The sequence below is a fragment of the Sabethes cyaneus genome, chromosome 1 (assembly GCF_943734655.1).
Source record: "Sabethes cyaneus chromosome 1, idSabCyanKW18_F2, whole genome shotgun sequence".
Taxonomy (NCBI): Eukaryota; Metazoa; Arthropoda; class Insecta; order Diptera; family Culicidae; genus Sabethes; species Sabethes cyaneus.
Window position 1 is genome coordinate 59,780,079 of NC_071353.1, and position 21,502 is coordinate 59,801,580.

The 21,502-nt window shown below is 39.1% G+C and overlaps 4 protein-coding genes across 5 annotated transcripts; 2 read left to right on the forward strand and 2 right to left on the reverse strand.

Annotated features, from left to right (window-relative positions):
- Positions 1-248: 248 nt before the first annotated feature.
- On the reverse strand, positions 249-1,742 carry LOC128742587 (zinc finger protein 813-like). 2 transcript variants are annotated; one of them, XM_053839394.1, is made up of 2 exons: positions 1,642-1,742; positions 249-1,586 (listed from the first exon to the last, which is right to left on the reverse strand). In XM_053839394.1, exons 1-2 carry the CDS (start codon positions 1,674-1,676, stop codon positions 476-478), a joined length of 1,146 nt encoding a protein of 381 aa, XP_053695369.1. In that variant the 5' UTR covers positions 1,677-1,742; the 3' UTR covers positions 249-475. The 2 variants fall into 2 exon arrangements, with proteins under 2 accessions (XP_053695369.1, XP_053696133.1); XM_053840158.1 differs by having other exon boundaries at positions 249-1,577; positions 1,642-1,738.
- Positions 1,743-1,885: 143 nt separating this feature from the next.
- On the forward strand, positions 1,886-3,123 carry LOC128732580 (uncharacterized). Its single transcript, XM_053825862.1, has 2 exons — positions 1,886-1,960; positions 2,038-3,123. Exon 2 carries the CDS (start codon positions 2,074-2,076, stop codon positions 3,121-3,123), a length of 1,050 nt encoding a protein of 349 aa, XP_053681837.1. The 5' UTR covers positions 1,886-1,960; positions 2,038-2,073.
- Positions 3,124-3,224: 101 nt separating this feature from the next.
- On the reverse strand, positions 3,225-4,439 carry LOC128745728 (uncharacterized). Its single transcript, XM_053842808.1, has 2 exons — positions 4,263-4,439; positions 3,225-4,205 (listed from the first exon to the last, which is right to left on the reverse strand). The coding sequence occupies exons 1-2, from the start codon at positions 4,437-4,439 to the stop codon at positions 3,225-3,227; spliced, it is 1,158 nt and encodes a 385-aa protein (XP_053698783.1).
- A 2,968-nt stretch (positions 4,440-7,407) lies between these two features.
- Positions 7,408-18,328, forward strand: LOC128733986 (zinc finger protein Xfin-like). The gene is made up of 3 exons (XM_053827931.1): positions 7,408-7,532; positions 7,619-9,148; positions 15,311-18,328. The coding sequence occupies exons 1-3, from the start codon at positions 7,456-7,458 to the stop codon at positions 18,252-18,254; spliced, it is 4,551 nt and encodes a 1,516-aa protein (XP_053683906.1). The 5' UTR covers positions 7,408-7,455; the 3' UTR covers positions 18,255-18,328.
- Positions 18,329-21,502: the final 3,174 nt, after the last annotated feature.

The window sequence follows — 21,502 nt, forward strand, 5'->3', positions numbered from 1 at the left end:
TCTTGTGTTGTACTTTGTACAAGAACAAGAGAATAGGTCGCATGGGAAATTGAAGTTTGGGTTTACTTTATACATACTTCAGGGCCTAGTATACAAATCAATCAAGCTCAACGTAACATATGGCAACAACTAAAGCATAACGTATTTGCGCCTTTTGTACATAACGCATTATGTGGCATTATGATACGATTTGGCCGTATCACTAATATACAGAAGTACTCTATCGAATACTACCAAAACATCGCTCCTAAAAGAATTAATTTTAAGTGCCGGAAAAGAACAGATTTGAATTATTTCACCTCTATCTTTTAACCTTTCAGGGGAAACCCGTGAAAATGTTTACAAAATAAAACTACAGTCATTATATATTAATATATACATAGCGACTATAAATCAAACTCGCTATTAGTTGGCAACTTTTTAGCAGGTTAATGTAAAGGTACAGTTACTCTCAATTAATTGAATATGGCCCATATTACGATATTTGATCTTTTGGTTCTTCCTCAAAAGTTTGCCCGCAAAATTCACACCGACTAACGTCTCCTGTAGCGCGTTCGTGGAACATAGCTTTGTGCTGCTTAAGGTGGGATTTTGTTCGAAACCATTCTCCACAATGGTTGCAAGCGTACGGAATTTGTCCCAAGTGAGCTACTAAGATGTGATACTGCAACAGGCGACGTTTGTCAAACGGTTTCGAGCAAACTGAACAACTGAACGTCTCCTGTGGTGGGTCATTCCAGTGATGCTCCTGAATATGTACTAGAAGAGCTTGGTATGGTGAGAATGTAACGGCGCATTTCTCACACACATGTATGCCATCAACCTGAGCCGAAATTTTTGTTCCACCGGAAATGCTCATATGTGTCTGCATCTGGTGTTTGGAACGCTGCTTAGAATCAGCAAATACACTACTACAGTGATCGCATTTGAATCTTTCGGTAGAATAGTTTGGCGAGGATTTATCGTGGTAGCGATCTTTATGTCGTGTTAACCCGACTCTGTGACCAAAACCAGCATCGCACTCGTCACATTTATAAGCTGGACTGGTTGATCCACTAATTTCTATGGAATAAGTTTGTGCACAATGCGGACATTTGTACATTTTAGATTCATCCGGATGACGCATGCGGAAATGTTCGAGCAGTACAGATAAACTTTGAAAAGCTTCTGAGCAAAACTTACATCTATGCCAGCTATCCTCCGTTAAGACATATGGCAAGCTATCCTCTTCACCAAGTAGAGCTTCTGGATCTGCTTTTATAGCAATTTCTTCTGACACGACCATACTAGCCGAATCTCCCACTTGTTGTACGACGACTGTCTCCTGTAATAAAGCTAACTCCCTTCTTCTAGTTCGGACAAAGTCATCCAGTTTCTGGCACTGATCACGAAATCGCTCAAAGTCCTCAAGTTTCAAACGACAATTCTGACAGACTGCACATGGAAGATCCTCCTCAATTATGAGTACCTGCACAGATTTTGCAATTAGGTCTATCAAGTCTTGCTTTGGAGAATTCGGATACAAAGGCTCTACTGACGAGCTTGATAGACAAAGACGACAATACGATACCGGATTGCTGCTAGGACTGAAGGAAAATTAAAATTACATTATGAAAAAAAAACTTAATTAGACGCACTCACATTTGCAACAGTGCCGATACTGTGGTAGCTTCCATCGTTTTGAAATTCCAAACTTTGAGAAATTGATTCAAAAACCTAAACACACCATAAATGATAACGAATGTCAAATTTGTTTACGGAATGTAATCGTTTTCGCAAAAATCGATATTGCGGCGGTTATGAAAAATCCGCATGGGGCGGCGGTGATAACGCGCTCAAAAGATACCCGCGAGATAAACGCAATGTCAAAAGTCAGGTTGTTTTGTTTATTTTTTTTTTTCATTTGTTAATCGAGTTCAACTAAACATGTTGTATACGGATGATTCTAAATATTTCATTGGTAAATAATTCCATGAAACTTCTTCAGAAATGGATCATTAATAATCCTGAATTGAAATTTTTACACAATTTTTACAGGTATGTGAATTCTCTTGTGGCGATCTCTAACTCGAAATGGCCGGAATACGCGAAAATGTTTTTGGTCGTCATGCTTCCGTTAACACCGTTTACCACTGTCTCTACGGATATTATTATTTGGGCGTCAACAAGTCTACATTAGCTAAAATTTATGCTAAACATCGTTCCACAATTTCTCAATGGATTCGGCTGTATGAGGAAAATAAGTATTTTAGTCGAAAGGAAAGAGAAAAAGTATACTTGGAATTTGGCCCGAAGGAAAGGTCTTGGATTGTGGATTTGTACCGAAATTGTCCTATTCTGTACCTCTACGAAACCAAAGAACGATTTCAAAGGACATTTCATAAGTCTATCAGCACTGCTTCGATCAGCCGGATCCTGCATGCAGAAGGTTATAGCTGGAAAGTACTGGAAAGACGAGCAATTCAACTACGGCAACGAGATATCTACCGATTTCATTCAGATATGAGCATCATAAAATGGGATATACACAACCTGGTGTTTTTTGATGAAGTATCTTTTGATAACCGTGGCATGCTTCGCACTAAAGGTTATGCACCATTGGGAAAACGACTTATATTTCGTGGGGAGTTTAATAGGCGCCCTAGATGCTCAATGTTAAGTTTCTTGGGATGCAATGGGATTATTGAAACCTTTTCCACTGAAGGTACTTTCACGCGGCAAAAATTTTTTGATTGCGTTCGCTCATTTGTGTTGAGTGGAGTAGTAAAACGGCACCCAGGACAATATAGTACATTGATAATGGATGGCGCTCGTATTCATTGTCATAAGGCAATTGTAGAGTACCTACGATCATTAGGTATTAATGTCATCTTTTTACCAGCATATGCTCCTTTTTATAATCCCATCGAGTACATATTTGGCTACCTTAAAAGGCATCTTAAAAAAACATATGTTGAGAATAGCTCTAAAGATATGATTATTTACATTTGTGAGGCTTTGGGTCATTTCAAAAACTTTAATTGCTCGAATATCTTTAAAAAATGTGGGTATTTCCCCGGAGGAATTTTTGATCCCAGCATTGGTTTGGGTCAAGATATGAGAACATTTGGATTCAAAACATAAATTAAATAGTGTAAGGATATCGACCTTTGTACAGTATCTTTAATTTTATATATATTATATATAAATATTTCTTTATTCGTTTAGAAACTTAAAAGAAATTTTTACTCATGGTCTACATCAATAGAATCTGTTACTGATTGTGCCAACTCTACAGAAAACTTATTTTCCCTTACTGATATTGAACTATTCATGGCAGTGAGCATGTTTTCATATTCAACCTGCTTTTCCTGTAGCATCGAGATTCGCTGGCCGATAACGGATGTTATGTTTACCAATTGCTGATGATCTTCTTTTAGATCATGTAATACTTTCACATAAACATTATTTACAGTGGAAGCTACCTGCATATCTAATCTCGCCTTTGCCAAAAGAACATCGCTGTGAACAGGAACCGTACTGAAAAGTCCAATAATATGCTGGGGTGGTGTTTGTCGCATCAAGTCATCGCGCATGTTTAGTGGTTTGCTGCAAATCCAGTTTGCCCAGCATCCCCAATTGACGTCATCAGCACTCAAATAACGTCCATGGCGATCCTTAAGCTCTTCTTTGATTTCATTAAGTGATGTTATAGATTCAGCCCCTGCACGGTCTGTTGATTGCGAGCGTAGCAATTGGCTCTCCAATAAGTTCCATTTTTGAAGCGTAGAAACAGCATCAGAGTATTTGTACAAAATAACTGTTACGTCTTTCGTCAGCCAGTTTTGGAGTGCATGGCCATCAACTTTAGAAGGTGCAATATTTCGCTTGCTGACTTTATCGTGGAACGTCATGAATTTATCGCAGTCTTTATACATAGGTGGATCTTCCCATTTTAACTCTCCTCTATCATCGGACGTATCCGGAAAAATAACCCCGCGGTAAATAAATTTGGTACAATATTGCCAAATCTGTTCGAGCACGTCATCCACATAGTCGCTGGATACCATGATGTTTCCGCACCGTTCGAAAGACTTCTGGTTTTTAAATTTTTTTTCGTAAACAACGCCTTTGAAGCAATATTGTTTATCCTTCTCCATGGATCCAAGCAACAGCTCCTCTGGCACTGCTAAAACACTTCGATTTCCGGGTTTGTTCGTTTTTCTCTAGAAAGGAATAATAATAATTTAATTATACAAGATAAGACATTAAAATGGACTTACTCGTTTAGCTGGATTTGATGGTCCGGGTTCCGAACAGAGCAGTGCAGTAGTATCACCACTGTCGCCAGCATTAAAACTATCAAACGTATTTTGTCCGTCGAGATCCTCGAGGAATTCCACCTCATAATCGACATGATCGAACTCGTGTTCTTCCTCAGGTAGTTTTTCACGTTCCATATAGTTTCCGTTGGAGGCAATTGTAAACTGCAATGTCCACCAGAAATAAAAACAAAATCGAGTTATCTGGAATGTATAGTCAGGAAAACAGATGACAGGTGCGTGTAAGTTTTACCCAATGAGATATTAAAAGGTATAGAAGAAAAAGGTATTTGTGGGTATTTACTATAAAGATATCAAGATATCGATTATCACACTAGCTACGACGTCAAATAACCGCACCAAACAATGGAGTTTGTTTTTAAAATTAAGCGTTGCTCTGTTTCGACATTGCTGAACTATCAATTTAGAAAATATTAGAAAAATATTTGACATTGCATTAATACCCTGTTTGCAGCATTTTCTCACCTGTATATAACGCATTGACTTTAATGTTAAGCGGTTACATTATGACAACTTGATCCAACATGTCAAGATAATCGCATTTTGAGGATTTTTCTTGCAAGCTGCAATATAATATTAAATATTTTGTTATTATTTCTAGATAGAATTAACAAAAGGGCGAATGTCTCAAATGTAAGCAAAACGAGTGAGAGTTAATTTTTGCTGGGCCAGCATAGGAAAATCAACTCTCACTCGGTTTGTTTACGCTTGCGACATTCGCTATTTTGGATTTTAAGTTCTATATCTTTTTGTTTACTCTTTACCAAGGGGTTTCCAACAGCAATGATTACTACGCACCATTGAAGAAAGTTGCTTTTGATTACTTTACTGATTACCTCTGATTACCAGTAATCAATCTCTTGTGATTACTATAAATTAATCATGATTACCAATGATTACTTAAGATTATCATTGATTACTCTACTGATTACTATTGATTACCTAATTAATTCGTAAATGATTGCAAAAGTAAACTCTGATTACTACGCACTTATACCACAGAGAACAGATTAACAGGCTCGAAGGAAGTAATCGATTTTTTGTGTGTAAAATCTGTCGGTAGCGCCCTCCAGAAATAGTTTGCCAAACGCATTAAAAAATATTCATGTACCTTTATCAATATTTCTTTGTGCTGGAGTTACATAGCAGCGATGGCAGCGACATCAAGATTTAGTTTGCCACTTACTGCTCGAGGGGTGCTCTATTGAAGGATTACTCGTAGATTACATAAACTTTTTACACACTTTTTGTCAATTACCTGGTAGTCTGTTCTCTGTGTTACTTTTTTCAAAGGTGCGTTGTAATTGTAATCATAGATATTGCAAACCCCTTGAATGTCAAAAACTTATACCTATTATAGATAGATTTTGACATATACTACAATGTTTCTTAATAGACGTGTAGCACGCACGCAAAAATTAAATAGGGTGACTTCTCAGTTGTATAAACCCGTTCCGTTTTGAAGTCTATCGAATATAGTTTCGGGGATTATTAGCTTGAACCGTTTATTTTGGCCAATATATACCATGAAACTGTTGCAATTGGACATAACGCAAAACTTGCACGCAGAGTAGCTGATATTTGTAAAGCGTTTTGTATTCACTTACTAATAATCTGTAAAAGGAATAAGAGAAACATCAAAGGCTTACCACCGAATAATGTACGAATGTACCCTAGTTCCTCTTGTACCTCTTGTATGAGTATAATCCTTGTTTCTAAATGGTAACTGTATATTATGCGTGTGCCCGTATTTGTATTTTATTTTATTCCATGTCTTAGCCATAATTTAGACAGACAGTGGTGCCAGACGTGCAGACACGTCGTAATTTCAAAGATATTTGTGTTACATTTGGTAAAGACGTTTCTATCTATACGGAGGATACGGAGTGAAATGGTTGTCAAACTCATACATTTTCGATGTCCCACGCATAGGTAGCAAACTGTTGATTTTGACAGGAACCAAAAAATTTCTATAGAGGCTTGTTTATGGGTTAAAACAGTATAATCAATATATATAGAATGCCAGTGTCGCTGGTGTTTCATGGATATTTTGGTGGCAAACATGTTGCTGGTTCGTGTCTTGGATACGGGAACTACATTTGTCGACTAACATTTGAAAGGGGCGTATAAGCCAACTGTCAAACAGAACGAGTGAGAGTTCATTTTCCTATGCTGCTCCAGCAAAAAATAACTCTCACTCGTTCTGTTTGACAGTTGGCTTATCCGCCCCTTTCAAATGTTGGTCGACATTTATCCTACGTGATTTACGGAAAAGCAGAAGGATTTTTTAAAAAATTGTAAAAAATTGTTAAAAAAAAACAAGTGTCAAAGCCTAAATTAGTATTTACCTGAGAGAGAGTCGCGAAGACGGTCTTATTTTTTTCATGCTTTGACCGTTTTTATTTTTCCTATTATGTTTGTATTCATTTTCTGGCTGACTGTTAGTGCGTGTCTTGGAGTGACATTTTTTGCTGCTAGTTGGTCTATGGGTACATCAGCTTTTGCAAAAATACTGTATGAAACATGCAATAAATCGGAACTTCAACTTTTGTCAAGTTTTCCTAAAAACTACAAGCCGAAAACTTGCATGAGTTACCAATACTTTTCCATTTCTGACGAATAATAACCACTGGCTGCAGTTGACAGTTCTAACTGGCTGCATTTGACGTTGGATTTTTTCCTATCCGCGAATCTCTCTCAGGTATTTACATATTAAATGCATTATATGCATCAGGAAATTCTATTTTATTGATGACCGCCATTCAGAATGTTTAAAATTGGCCTTGCCAGCGTTGCTGATATTGTTCAGGGTTTTGCGTGAGAAAAAAAGAAAGGGAAGTATTTTTGCTTTTGTCAACACTCACGCGTTGACAGTTCGGCACGAGATTTCCTGTAAGTGCGAGCAGCCTACGAAATCTCTTTCAACGCTGGCAAGGCCAATAAAGATATATGGCATCTCTGCTTAAAAGTCGCTTTAGTGAAACGCACATTTCAACGTTTTTGAAATACTTTTACCTGTATTAGTTCAATCGTCGGCGTATAAACAGCTCTTTTCTGACAAGAGCACTTGCAAATTTTACCGATGACGGCAAACGCAACCAGAACTTTTTTCTGACCGTCGAAAAAAGCAAAAATGGATCTTTCTACTGCTTCCAAGGAGGATCCGTTTTCTGTAGGAAACTTTTTCTTCCATCAGGACCTTCCTGTCGTGTAAGTATACATGTAACAAGGTTATTTTTTCCACCTTTTCGAGACTGTATTCTACGTTCCAAATGCATTTTCTTCTTTCTCTGCAGCCCAAGCGACAACCCTGAGTCGTATTGTCGCTTGTGTTTGACGACGCCTGGTGTGGAAGCTGTATTTCCGCCGAACGGTGAACCCAACTTGTACGTATTGGAGCTGATTGGAAAATATATTGGTATTGACCTTACTGATAGTCCGGATGAATTCCGCTGTGCCATTTGTCAGTCATGCCAGCTTATTCTTGACCAGTTTGATCTTTTCCGGCAAAACTGTCTAAAAGCGGATATTGCCATTAGAAGACGAAGATTAGGTCTGGATAAAATTAAAAGTGAGCCACTAGATGATCACGAAGTGGAAGACGGAGAAGAACCTGCATATATTCGGCTGGCTGATCGACATTACCAATGCCGTATTTGTTTAGAAGTGTTTCCCTCATTAACAGCTTTCATGAATCACTGCAAGGAGCACCATCCGGAAGAATCGAAAGTGTTTAAATGCAAATACTGTACCAAATCTTTCATGACTAAAACGGCACGACTGCAACATATTCGCTCTCACCAACCGAACAATGCCCAGGAGATGGATATGAACAGTGACAGACTACAAGTATGTGAAAAATGCATGGTGACATTTGATTCTTACAAGCTACTGAAAATTCACTTAAAAGATCATCACTCGAATGATCCTAAACAAGATCCTCTAATCTGTATTACATGTCAGAAGCAGTTTAGTCGAATTACTATTCTTCGTAATCATATTCTACGTGTGCACTTGGGAAAATTGCCTCATGTTTGCAAACATTGTGGAATTAGCTTTGGTTATAATCGCCAACTGCTCGTTCATTTACAAAGCGATCACGGTGTTGTCATATCCGCTCCGGAATTGGAGCTCACAGGGCAGTCTTTCAACGAAGAAGATGACCATGAGGATGACATCCATGTACCTATCGTATCATTATCGCCTGTTCCTGGTACAAGCGGAACAGCAAAACCAATACGAGATTGTCTCCCGACTCCAAGTCCGTCACATTCTCAAGCGAAAAGTACAACTGGAAAAAATAAGTCAGGTTTTAAATGCACCGAATGTACAGCAGAATGCGAAACTCAAGAGGAACTACGATCACACCGCAAAATTCATCAAGATCCTAGCTGGTGGAAGTGCGTACATTGTCGTAATTTTGTAAAACATCAGAAAATGCATTTGATGAAAAAACATCCTTCTATCAATGTCGATGATGTCGATTCCGCATTCCAATTGCGTTATCGCTGCTGGTTCTGCCGAATGTACTTCAAATCAATGCAGCAGATGGAGCAACATGCCAGTACTCACAAGGAAGCGTTCTTGGGTACCCAACGGGAACCAGAGCGGCATCGACTAAGGCCCGACGCTAGAAAACGGCAGTCGTCTGCGATGGCGTCGCCAGCTGTTTCTTCATTGATTCCGTCATCCATGCCGGGATCGTCAGTTGTATCTCCAACAGTGATGACAGCACAACCACCATTGCCTATTGGGCCGGAGAGCTTCCCACTGTTGCTATCACAACTTGAAAACGGGGCATGGGACTATCTACGAGATATGGCGAGGTAAGTGATAGATATCTGCTAGTAATGAAAATAAGTGTTATTGAGGAAATCCAGTTTTCCTAACGATAATTGAGTGAAATTGCAGCAGATAACTCCAGGATTATATATTTATTACATTGACATTTTTTCTATGGCATACCCTGCCCATCAAAAAACTTTTGTTGTAAAAGCATTGGATTTGGATAATCTTAGCTTTGAATTTTCGTAACAGGTTTATAATTTATCCTCTAGTTAATCAGTACATATTTGTGTTTGTAGGACAGAATCAACTATTAATATATCCAATCGTTTATAAATTTCTCCTCCCCTAGCATTTAAACCGCAGGTCTACCCTGAGAACGTGCTCTCTGCAGCTTCTGCGGACAAATAATGAAATACTAAATGAGCGCCTTTTTGGGTCATTTACACAGCATTTTTTAGTGCAGTCTCGGAGTAGATGACATTTTTTTTGGCTTTCATATTTTGATCTATAAATAATACAGTAATGTAACGAAGACCTACTGTGAGCCTAATTTTGCGTAAAACATTTTGCGTTAAACATTTTGCGTTAAACATTTTACAGGCATTTGTTCCGTTTATTTTTTGTTTACGGCTGCAGGCAGAGGTGGCATACACCGCAGCGCAGACCGAAAGACACACATTCTTAAACAACACAACACTCGCCATGCGGTGTGTGTTCTCCCAATAATTCCCTTCCGCGTCTCTTTTGCTGAACACGCTCTTTCGTGTTTTATGCGCATCAAGAAAAGGCAGCCGCATACGCAGTGCGGTAAATTTGTTGCGCACTTTACCACTGATTGCCTGGATGTTGAACTTGAAACGCAACGTCCTCTCAGTGCGAGCCATCGCTGATTTCGATAAGCTTGCGCGGATCTTACGACGAGATAGTGTCAAAGTCGATAAAAAAGCTCCAAAAAGCGTCAAGCGTTTAACAGGACATGATCGATCTCTGAATCGAGTCTTGAATTTTCTAATCGTGCGCATCCCATAAATCCTTTCAAACCTGTAATAGAATTCGTCCCTTACTTAGGTGGCTTGCCGTCCTAAGACAAAGCCTGTTCAATAAAGTTTCTCCATGTAACTCGGTTGAGGGCTACCGCTCCCCAAATCCTCGGACACCGAGTACTCTCCGCCAGATCTCGCTTCACCTGGTCTAACCATTTTGCCCGCTGTGCTCCTGGTCGTCTTGTTCCTACTGGATTTGAGGCGAACACCATCTTTGCAGGATAGTTGTCCGGCATTCTTGCAACGTGCCCTGCCCATCGTATCCGTCCAGCTTTAGCCATCTTCTGGATATTGGGTTCGCCAAAGAGCTGTGCGCGTTCATGGTTCATCCTCCGCCTCCATACTCCGTTCTGTACGCCGCCGAAGATCATTCACAGCACTCGTCGTTCGAAAACTGCAAGCACTCACAGGTCCTCCTTGAGCATTGTCCATGTTTCATGCCCGTAGAGAACAACCGGCCTAATAAGCGTTTTGTACAGAGTGCGCTTTGTACGGGGACTTAGTCTGCTAGACCGCAATTGCTTGTGAGGCCCATAGTAAGCACGACTTCCGTTGGTAATACGCCTCCGAATCTCACGGCTGGTATCATTGTTCGCCATTACCAGTGAGCCAAGATAGACAAATTCGTCGATTACCTCAAACTCATCGCCGTCGATCAATATACCACTGTCCAAGCGGCGTCGTTCGGCCTCGGTTCCGCTGGCCAGCATGTACTTTGTTTTAGACGTATTTATCTTTAACCCAATCTTTTCTGCTTCGCGCTTTAGTTTGGTGTACTGTTCAGTCACCGCTGCAGATGTTCTGCCGATAATATCCTCGTCATCGGCAAAGCAGACGAATTGACTAGATTTGTTGAATATTGTGCCTCGTGTGTTGATATCCGCTCGGTTCATAACACCTTGTAGCGCTATGTTAAACAGCAGGCATGAAAGACCATCACATTGACGAAGCCCTCTGTGTGATTCGAATGAACTTGACAATCCACCCGAAATCCGAACACAGCACTGTGTACAATCCATCGTAGATTTAATCAGAATTCGTCCCTAGTATCATCGGATTTATGATTAGTTGGTGAGTATACGTTGTTTAAGCTGTAGTTGAAGAATTTGCCCTTAATTCTTAACACCCGTATACGGTCATCTACGGGCTTTCACCGGCTAATTCTGTACAGAACTCCGTTTCTCTGGAAATGGCCACCGAACTTCCAGAGAACTTCGAATCGATGTAGCTCTCGAGCCTTGATAGTTGCAATCCGAAATTATGACACCCAGCTTTAGTCTTAACTTCGCATACTGTGTCCACAATTGAGGATTAAAATATTTGCCATGTGGACATTTTGTAATAATATATCTAGCTAAGCTTTTGCCGTACCTCGAGGCCTGCAAAATGCACATTTGTGTACCAAAAACTTTAGGCAATCATCTCCTTAGCCCCACATTTTTTTTCAGCAGAGATAATAAGCTGAAACTTCCAAGAAAGTTTTGTTTTATTGTGTGACATGTGTTCACCTTCCAGGGACAAAGTTACTAGTTTGGGCTGACTAAAAGTTAGCAAGACTTGTTATGTTTATACGGCCGTAGTTTTGTTATATGTAACATCCAAGTTTTGTGCAAAAACAGGTCGATTAGATTTTTTCTCAATCTCTGTTTCTTTGGATTCAAATTGATACCTTAAACTTAACTGTTCATAGAAGCAAGAAGAGTGCGATGGGTCTTCGAAACGCTGGTAGGAAATAGGTTAAGAATCTTTGATATGTGTTCATAAAACATGATGAAATCTAGCTTTTGCTTTCAGAAGGTCGCATAAGCCATGTTAAAGGGTTAAAAACTATACCCAGAAATCGCTCAAATAAGCTTTGTATTCGAATTTTGAGGGTCAGGGAAAAATATTTTATGGATCAGGGAAAGTCAGGGAATTTTATTTTTTGGATTTGAGTCTACACCCTAATACATGTTTTTCATACCTATTGTTCGGGTATTCATATTCCGTTCTTCTTACCTTTTTTAATGAATTTTAACTTAATTAAATAGGAGTTCCCATTCCCATTAAAGCCGTCATTGCCTTGCTTCCAACAAGTGTAGCTATTTTTGCCTTGCCTTAGTGCGTCCTGAGCCATTCTGCCGTAACTATCCTTGTTTGGGTGGTGGTAGTTTCTTCCCCGTGTGTACACGCACGGTATTGGATGACGTGTGTGTCCAGTGTAATTCTCTCCTAATTTATACCTAACTTTCTTTGTCAAAAACTCAAAAAAAAAATAACATTAGAATCTACGCTACGCTTAGCGCAATCAATGAAGTTTGGTTGTATAATAACCAATGAGTAATTCCAATATTACAGGAAATGTTACCAATAGTGATGTAGAAAGTCAAAACATTACTGGTGATAGTGAGAGAAACGTTAACAACCGTAGTAACTTTAAAAGTATATGTTCAGATTCTAATATGAATAGAGAACAGGTTTGAAGAATGTATCGGCTTATCACTATGCTTACTAATACATATCTCGTACATACCTATACACATATGCGCACCCACACATGCGTATTTCTACGCCTGCATGCATGCTCGTGTGTGCATATTTTTTATCGCTGTTTACTGCCCATAATTACGTAACAGCCACAAACTCGATAGCATCTCCATAGAGAATGTCTCGGTCGCGCATCCAGGTACAGTACACCAACTTTAAACATTCATACCGGCTGGCGGTAATTTATACCAAACCTCCATGAGGTATCAATAGACCTATATTTACTGAAAGTTATGCGACTTGACAATATCAGACAATTTGCCTTAGTACACGGCTTGAGCGTCGTACTCGCCAGACTTGACAGCACACAAGTCCCTGACGTAAAAGTGAATCCCCATTAGGTTTACAGGACGACAGACTTGCCTTGCCAATCTTGTTCCATCAAGTTATATGATATGTATATGAACTTCATCCCTCCACGAGTCGTCAAATCTATGAGATGAATGTGACAGTTCATAAAAATTGGGAAGTTATCGTAGCCACCTGTCGAATAAAGCCTGTGGCAATCGGAGGCCCATTCTGGATTCGAGCATACAATGACTGGAATTGAGACTCTATAGTAAGCCGAATCTAGTTGGGTAACGAAGTGGGTAGGCTTTAGCTTCGATTTTACTGTGGACCCTCTGAACGATCTGGCGTCAGACCTGCTCAACTCCGCTTTGATTGACACAACACAACACACATCGAGTTAGGTCGCACAAAAATACATTCTACATCTAAGATAAGTTTATTTGCATAGTATTCTACACATAGAACTAACATATAAGCGGTTGATGAAGGACTCGATGAACCACCTACCCAAGGGAGGGATTATTTATCTATATTTATATTTTAATTTATTATGAAAGCAAAGAGCCTAGGTGCTACATTCCGTTATCAAAACTTGACCTTCGGTTTTTATACGACATACTTCGCAGCCAGCTGTTAGAATACAGGACAATTGCAGGGCCAGTTGCTACAATACTATTGACTCTAACAGCCTCTCCCAGCCGAGATTTGAACATACGACGACTGGCTTATTAGTTCTAATTATTATATTCTCACATTATTCTTCAGTAGATTCTTCAATTATAACATCGTCTAGATACCAATACGTTCCTCCACAGCCCGTAAGCATTTCATCCATTGTACGTTGAAAAACATTTGGTGCAATAACTAATCCAAACGGCAATCACACTAACACTTCACTTCCCTTTTTCTAAATTCTGTATTAAATAAAAACTACCGGTATATTGATGACTTTATTCTAAGTCACTATTGGCCCTGTTACATAAGTCGAGTCATGTAAGTTAGCTTGGCTCAGTCTAGCACTATCGAGTCGAGTGAAATAGTCGCATTATATAAGTGGATTATTTTTCTTCGCTAAGCTGTTAACTCAGTTGAAATAATGGACAAAATCGTTTTGAACTCGACTTCTACAATACCAATAGCACCTGTGGCTCGAGCAGCACGTTACTCACAATTGGAAGTGTACAAGATTTCTACTTCTCTAGTTTAGACCGCGCTCTATCTCTAGTGCACTATAATTTCAACCTGTAAATCAATAGAGATTGAGTGCTATTTTGCCCAAACATAACGCTGACAAAAGCCATTAAAACTTTAAAAAAATAAAGCTTTCAAGACCGCATTAGGGGGAATCTACGTTGGATCCGGTGCTGGTGAAAAAATGATCTACAGAAATATTACAATAAAATTTGGTTATCAAACTTTATAGGTATTCAACGCGTGACGAAAATGGACATTGTGGATATTTTTTGACCCGCTGATTATTTTTAGGACACTGAATGTCTTGATCTACTGAATATTTCGAGTGCTCTTCACACGATGTTTTAAACACAACCGTTTTAAACCGTGGCTATACGGGTATCAAGTTTCAATATTTTTCGTATCATTTGCAAAACGGAATTGCTAGATATTTTAGATATTTAATGAAAATCCGAATATTATTTACCCGCCCAGTTAGCTTCGAGTTGTGATACTGGTAGGTATAACAAAAGCCAGTCATCGTATGTTCGAATCTCGGCTGGGCGGCGCTTCTGAAGTCAAAATATAGGATCGATGCACTAGCCCTGTAATGTACTCTAATAACCGGCTGCGAAGTCTGTGTCGATAAAGAAGGCTTGGGGACCACAGAGACAATGTTTGAGTCACTATAACGTAGACAAACGGGAGGTATTCACTTCATTATTTTGAGTTTTATAGGTAAAAGTATACAATTCGAATATTAATTTTTGCAGAATAACTGGAGAATCAGTACGTTATGTATCATTTAAAGAAATAAAAAAATAGCACAAAATTATTTGAACCAGTTGATTGCAATCCGGAAATGGTCTGTTGTTCCTCTCTTCTTTTCGTCATCTATTTCTTGGAAGTTTTATGGTCGGATAATTTTATTTTAGTTTTAGGTGAATCCAAGATCGATAACATCATTTCAATCTCGGGTTTTTAGGAGAGTGTTCAACTGACCCAAACATATTCGAGTTATCCTCTTAAGTAAATGATACGGATAACGATAAAGTGGTAAAGATACCCATAACGCAGATCAGTTTGCTTATGATCTCTACGCTGCAATGCAGCAAAGGTCTACTAAATAAAACGAACTACATTGCTTTCATTTTTCTTCCCCTGTAGGTTCTTGAATCCCAACAATACTTCAGCGTTCAATATTAAGGTTGAGAAAGATTCGTTAGATACGTCGATTAACAATATTGTGGATTTGTCCAGCGCGAGTGATCGGTTATTATCGGCTAACAACAGCTCTACCAGCTTGTCGTCGTACGACATTATTATCAAGGACGATCCTGATCAGATAGACGATATGGAAAACGATTCAGAGGACGATACATACATCCGTTTGGAAAACCGTTCTTACCAATGCCGGGTCTGTTCAGAAACATTCCGCCATTTGTTGCAAATACGTAAGCACACAAAAGCACAACATCCAACCGAGTGGAAGAGTTTCAAGTGCGAACATTGTAAGCGTCGATTCCCGTCAGCGGCAATCCGCGATCGGCATGCTCACTTCCATACCCTCAATCACGCATTCAAATGTTCGGATTGTGACCAAATGTTTGATTCAAGGAAAAGGGTTGAGCAACACTATGCTCTGTTTCATGATACGAATTCGAGTAGCTTTACTATAGATCGTACGCAATGTGCTACGTGCAATTTGGCATTTGTTGAGAAAAAGTACCACGATTTACATTCTAGGATCTATCATCAGCGAAAACCACAACGATTGAAGAACCTTACTGATACTATACAAGTTTGTGAACGTTGTTTGGCAACGTTCAGCTCTCGTGAGCTATTGGTAGAGCATATTAAAACTATGCATGTATCTGATCCACCTTTGAAAACACCCATATGCCCACGATGTTCGAAAGATTTGAAAACAATGACTTTGCTGAGAATCCATCTGCTTGTAGTGCATCTGGGCATGCTACCTTTTGTCTGCCAAAATTGCAATGCAGCATTTGCTACCCGTCATTGGCTGTTGAAACACATTGAAAAAGAACATACTGAAATTCCGATCCACAGCTGTACTACTTGTGATGAAACGTTCGACGATGAAAAGAAACTAGCGAAGCATGAAGCAAGCGTTCATCCGTCAACTCTATCGTCCCCGCCAGCACCACCACTGCTGCCACCACCACCATTACCACCCCCACCAACAGTTGTTAACCCTGTTTCTGTTTCTGAAGTATTTCCTTGCACTAAATGTGATAAAAAACTGGACTCGAAAGATCTCTTTGAAAAGCATTTAATTAAAGCTCATCCAACATTCATGCTACTCTATAAATGCCCACTTTGTGTAAAACCAATTCGTTATCGTCGGCAGCATATGCGAGTGCATCATGACGTCGAGTACGACCCAAAAGAGCACCGCTATCAGACTCGTTACAAATGTCATTGCTGTGCCAAACTGTTCAAACAGAAATCCAGTCTCACAACTCATCAGACTATACGAGCGTTTCAGTGCAGTCGTTGCATGCTGCGTTTCAAAACCAAAAAACTTCTTACGGCACATTCGAGAAAGCATCGAGCAAACCGAACGATCCGGTGCCCTGACTGCGGTCTAGATTTTGGTTATCCAGCTAGGTTGGAAGAGCATCGTTTACGTTTTCATAGCAGCACTTCAACGGAAATCCTCAAATTGCATAACTGTCCATACTGCCCGAAGGTTTTCATGAGTTTATCTAATCGGGAACGCCATATTACTACCAACCATCCACAGAATGATTTTCAAGTTCGATGTGGACACTGTACTTTACCGAAAACGGACAGTACATCACTGCGCAAGCACTACAGAAGCAATCATCCCAATGAACGAGTAACGTTCAAATGTCATGCATGTGATAAGGTCTATTTAAACCTGTCTAGCTACAAAGATCACCTGAAGAAACATACAAAAGAGCAAAAAACTAATAATGACAGTACCAGTAGCGAAAACACTACTACCAATGTTACAATGACCAATGGCAAAAATGTTGAGATTGAAAAAGATACTAAAACAGGACAGACAAATGGAGACACAGCCACTACGTCGGTATCAGAAATCAATGAAAACTGTTTGGAAGCAAATGAAACTAAATTGCAAGCAGATACTGCATGTACTATCAGTGGAACAAAAGTCTATGATACTTATGTTGATATCAAATCGGAAATAAAAGTCGAACCTACCGAGGTTGAGGTTAAGAAAGAATGTCTAAAGGATGAAAATAGCTACATAGAGCAATCGTCCGAAGAATCGAGCATAAACGGCGCTTCAGTAGAAAAAATAGCAGCGAGTTCTGAAGAAGTCGCGCTCAAAAGAGCTGTGGTTGGCGAAGTGTCATCACAATCAATCGATGAAGTACAATCTCAAACAAAGGAGACAACAGGAAATAATGTGCTGGAAGAAAATCAGGATTCTGAAAAAGCGACAGAAATGGAAAAACAATCGAATAAGACAACCGAAGAACGCGAAACAGAACAAATAACACCTGATACGACTAAGACATCTGCTACGGAAAGTGAACACGCAACAAATGAAGTGCAGGGAAAAGAGACACCCGCTAATATTGAGCCTCCAATAGAAGCAGCGCCTATTACACAAAATGTGCAAGAGTCATTACAAAAAACAACTGTTACAGATTCAACAACTCAGGAAACTATCACAACAAAATCCAAGGAAGACAATTGTCTTTCAGAATCCGCAGGAGCAAAGAAGCAAACGGGAGCAGTTGACGTGTCTTGTGCAAAAGAGACAGAAATTAAATCTGTGGAACCTGCAACCGAGGTGGAACATACTGGAGAACCTGTGGTAACGAAACTGTGCATTGAATCGTCAGCAAAGTTGATATCAGCACCGGCATGCGTAAATGCCTCTATTAGCGAGTCAAAAAACGAACACAAGCAAGAAAAGGTTAGCAACGAACCACAAACTGCACCAACCGTGAGATCATCTGTACGGCTAGCTAAGGCAAAAGCTGCTGTAAATTCTGAACCGTCACCCGAAAGCTCTACAGAAAAGCCACCACCCGCTAAAAGGTTTAGAGCCGAGAAACAGACAAGCGAAGCTGATGCAGATTCGTAAGTATTTAACACTAAAAAGTAAAGATATATGTTTAGTAGTTTATGTCGAGTTTCGTCTCAAAAGTTTACTGAGTGTATTCGTAACGTATCAATAAACCGTATAGTGTGGTATTCAAGTATATTTGTTTTTACTTTTTGTGAAAATCAACTGCTCAACAAGTGTGTTCTTCAAAAAATTTTTCTTTTGTTTATTGTCTAAAATTGTCTAAACCATTCTGTGGCAAAACCCTAAGTTACACAAAATTAAATAGATTATGAAAATGTTTATAGATTTATGAAAACTCTGATCTCTCTTCAGTTGTCGAATAAAATGTTTAGTAAATTTAGTATCAACATATATACCTACTGCAACAGATTTAAGCGTGTAGGGCGCTATATCTCTGCATATTAACGTTCATAGGAGGAAATGCTTATCAACTTAGGGACTATATTGGCTTGTTTCATGATGCCAGATTTTTGTTTTCAGGTAGTTTTCGAGTCACTAAATCTCGCATGTGCATAATATTTTTAGATATAAACTATGGTTGATTGCGTAGTACCGTTACCATGATATTAAATTTATAAAAAAATGTGATCTTCATTTTCGTGGTACTGGCTTAACAAGAAAATTTTCGAATATCTAGGTTAGTCTCATACTTGCATCTCAAGCCTCTTTATACACTTTTTTACGATTTTCAAATTATCGCGGGTTTTATGACAATTTTGGAGTTAATACGGCTTTATGACCATTTTTGAATTAACGCGGTTTGTTTTTACAATATATTTTGTCTTACGTTTTTTTGCAAATGTTATAGGACAAGAGTGAACAGAATCATCACGCTATGGGAAATGAATGATGTGCGGTAGAAAGGTTAAAATAGCAATGCGCGTATAAAAAGTCAAGAAAGCAAGGGCCAGAAGTCAGACACGGACAAAAAAGGAGACGACTGAATACGATGACTATTACATGACAATTCACCGACAAAAACCTCGAGCTTAATTCAGGCAACTTAAGTCCTCTTGGTCCGAGGAACGGCGTTCAATTGACCCGCTATGGTTAGTTCGGCCGGCTTATTTTGCATGGTTAACTCGCGAGTCGGCCCGAAAACCAAATAGCAATACGCTGTAGCCCATCAACTCGCACAAAAAAAACATACCTATTGCAACATACCACTTTGCAATGGTCGTCGGTGAAGCAACGAATTGTTTTCTTGGTGCTTATTTTTAAAGTAGTTAACACAATATTGCTATCTCGATGCATACGAATGCTACCTCGATATTTGTGAGGTCGAATGGTCCATAGATATAATATTAGAAATGCGGTAGAGATTAGAATACCTAATTAAATAACTATGTAGTGCTTCACAAAATTCGTAGTTCTTTAAAGGAATTTTGCACAAGGATACACAATTCGATGTTTAGGACCACCAGACGTACAACCACACTATCAGAACTTAAGAGACAATGCATTTCATACTTAAAAGCTGTATTTTGAATTAAATAACGTACTCCGGGACAAGCGGGACCTAAAAAATGCATAGTTAGGGTTTATTCGACTGTGAATCTATGCCTATGATTATTTTAAAATTCTTGCAGCACAGTAACTTTTAAGTGGTAGGTATCATTTCGATTCCTATCGATTTACCTGAAATCAATCTGAGCAGAATTTTCAAAGTGGCGATTGGTCCCACTTGCCTTATAACGCATAAAATAACAGAAAATCGTGTCTGCAATATACAGCAACATTAAAGCATTGATAAAAATCAAAGACAATATTGCCCGTTTCTTTGGTAACAAAACGCGCTGCTCACTTTTTTGATAGCTTGAAATCGTCGCAGAAAGAATCTGCTTGACTGTATGTAAGTTTTAAGTATATATTATGTTTGCATAGCACGTAAGCTATTGATTTACTTGACAAAATAAACGATATTTGCCCTCGCGACGATTCTGGTGACGCTTTCGCCCGCGACGAAAGGGTGCGTAATTGACAATATTTCTACTAATTGTTCATCCAAAAATGCCGGAACAAAATCAGATCATTATGACAACGGGCGACTTTCAATTGATCTAAAACACAAATCGTGAGCAACTAAGCCATAATGAAGTATTGTAATGCAATGTAGTTAAATCTGTAGGTTACTGTATCAAATTCGTAATCAAATTCTTAATTTATAATTAATCATTCTTCAATAGCGCGAAAATACTATTATGATCTGTCTGTTCTACCATGCCCAATTATACGAAAGAGTTACGATAATTTACGATAATAGTTACGTTATAACAACCATAATGCTTTATTGTTTCACTTCCAGTCGCAGAGTAGCTTATAATATATCAACTTTACCTTCCTAGCGTCAATTTATCGTTTATATGTCTCCAGAATGTGACCAAACTATTTGCTTCCTCATAAGCCATGTTAACGGATTTCCTTTTTGAATCCTCTTGGTCTAGTGCTTTTCGGGTTTATTTTAAAGTTTTACCGACATAAATTTGTGTATACATTGTGTGCGGCATCCAAGCTATTCGAAGAAGTAATCTTGGGACCAGTGTTCTACAATTCTAAGCAATTCATCGACGATTCTCAACATGGATTTATCTTTATGCCACGTCGATCAACCGCGACGAATCTTCTCTCATTTACTACTTATGCTACGGATTGAGGCGTTTCCAAACGGACGATATTTACACCGACCTCTCTGTTGATTTTGATAAGTTGAATCATGATGGGACTTGGCGGCATCCTATTGCTCTGGCTGAAGTACAGAGACTATAGATTACAGAGGCGACTTGGCAGTCAAAAACCGCTAAATTTTGAATCAAAACGGACAGTTACCTTTGCTTATGATGGTACTCTCCGTTTTGATTCAAAATTCAGCGGTTTTTGAGTGCCAAGTCGCCTCTGTAATCTACAGTCTCTGTAGGCTGAAGTCCTACTTGGCTGATCGGCATCTGGCTGTTAAAATCGGAGAATCACTATCTAGCGAGTTTGTTGCTACTTCCGGTATTCCACAAGGCAGTCATCTAGACCCGCTTATCTTCGTGCTATATTTCAACGATGCAAACTTTTTGCTACGAGGGCCCAGGCTTTCCTTTGCTGATGATTTTAAGCTCTATTTCGAGGTCAAAAATGTTGAAGACGCCATGTTTCTGCACCAGCAGCAACTGGAGAGCTTTTCTAGATGGTGTAACGAAAATATAATGGTGCTCAACATTAGCAAGTGTTCAACGGTGTCGTTCTCCAGGAAAAAACAGCCAATCCTTTTCAACTAT

Coding starts and splice junctions, on each gene's coding strand:
- LOC128742587 (XM_053839394.1), bottom strand. CDS start 1,676: ATGGAAGCTACCACAGTATCGGCACTGTTGCAAAT. Junction 1,587..1,641: donor GTATCGGCACTGTTGCAAAT/GTGAGTGCGTCT, acceptor ATTTTCCTTCAG/TCCTAGCAGCAATCCGGTAT.
- LOC128733986 (XM_053827931.1), top strand. CDS start 7,456: ATGGATCTTTCTACTGCTTCCAAGGAGGATCCGTTTTCTGTAGGAAAC. Junction 7,533..7,618: donor CATCAGGACCTTCCTGTCGT/GTAAGTATACAT, acceptor CTTTCTCTGCAG/CCCAAGCGACAACCCTGAGT. Junction 9,149..15,310: donor TATCTACGAGATATGGCGAG/GTAAGTGATAGA, acceptor CTTCCCCTGTAG/GTTCTTGAATCCCAACAATA.
- LOC128732580 (XM_053825862.1), top strand. CDS start 2,074: ATGGCCGGAATACGCGAAAATGTTTTTGGTCGTCATGCTTCCGTTAAC.
- LOC128745728 (XM_053842808.1), bottom strand. CDS start 4,439: ATGGAACGTGAAAAACTACCTGAGGAAGAACACGAGTTCGATCATGTC. Junction 4,206..4,262: donor CATCAAATCCAGCTAAACGA/GTAAGTCCATTT, acceptor ATTCCTTTCTAG/AGAAAAACGAACAAACCCGG.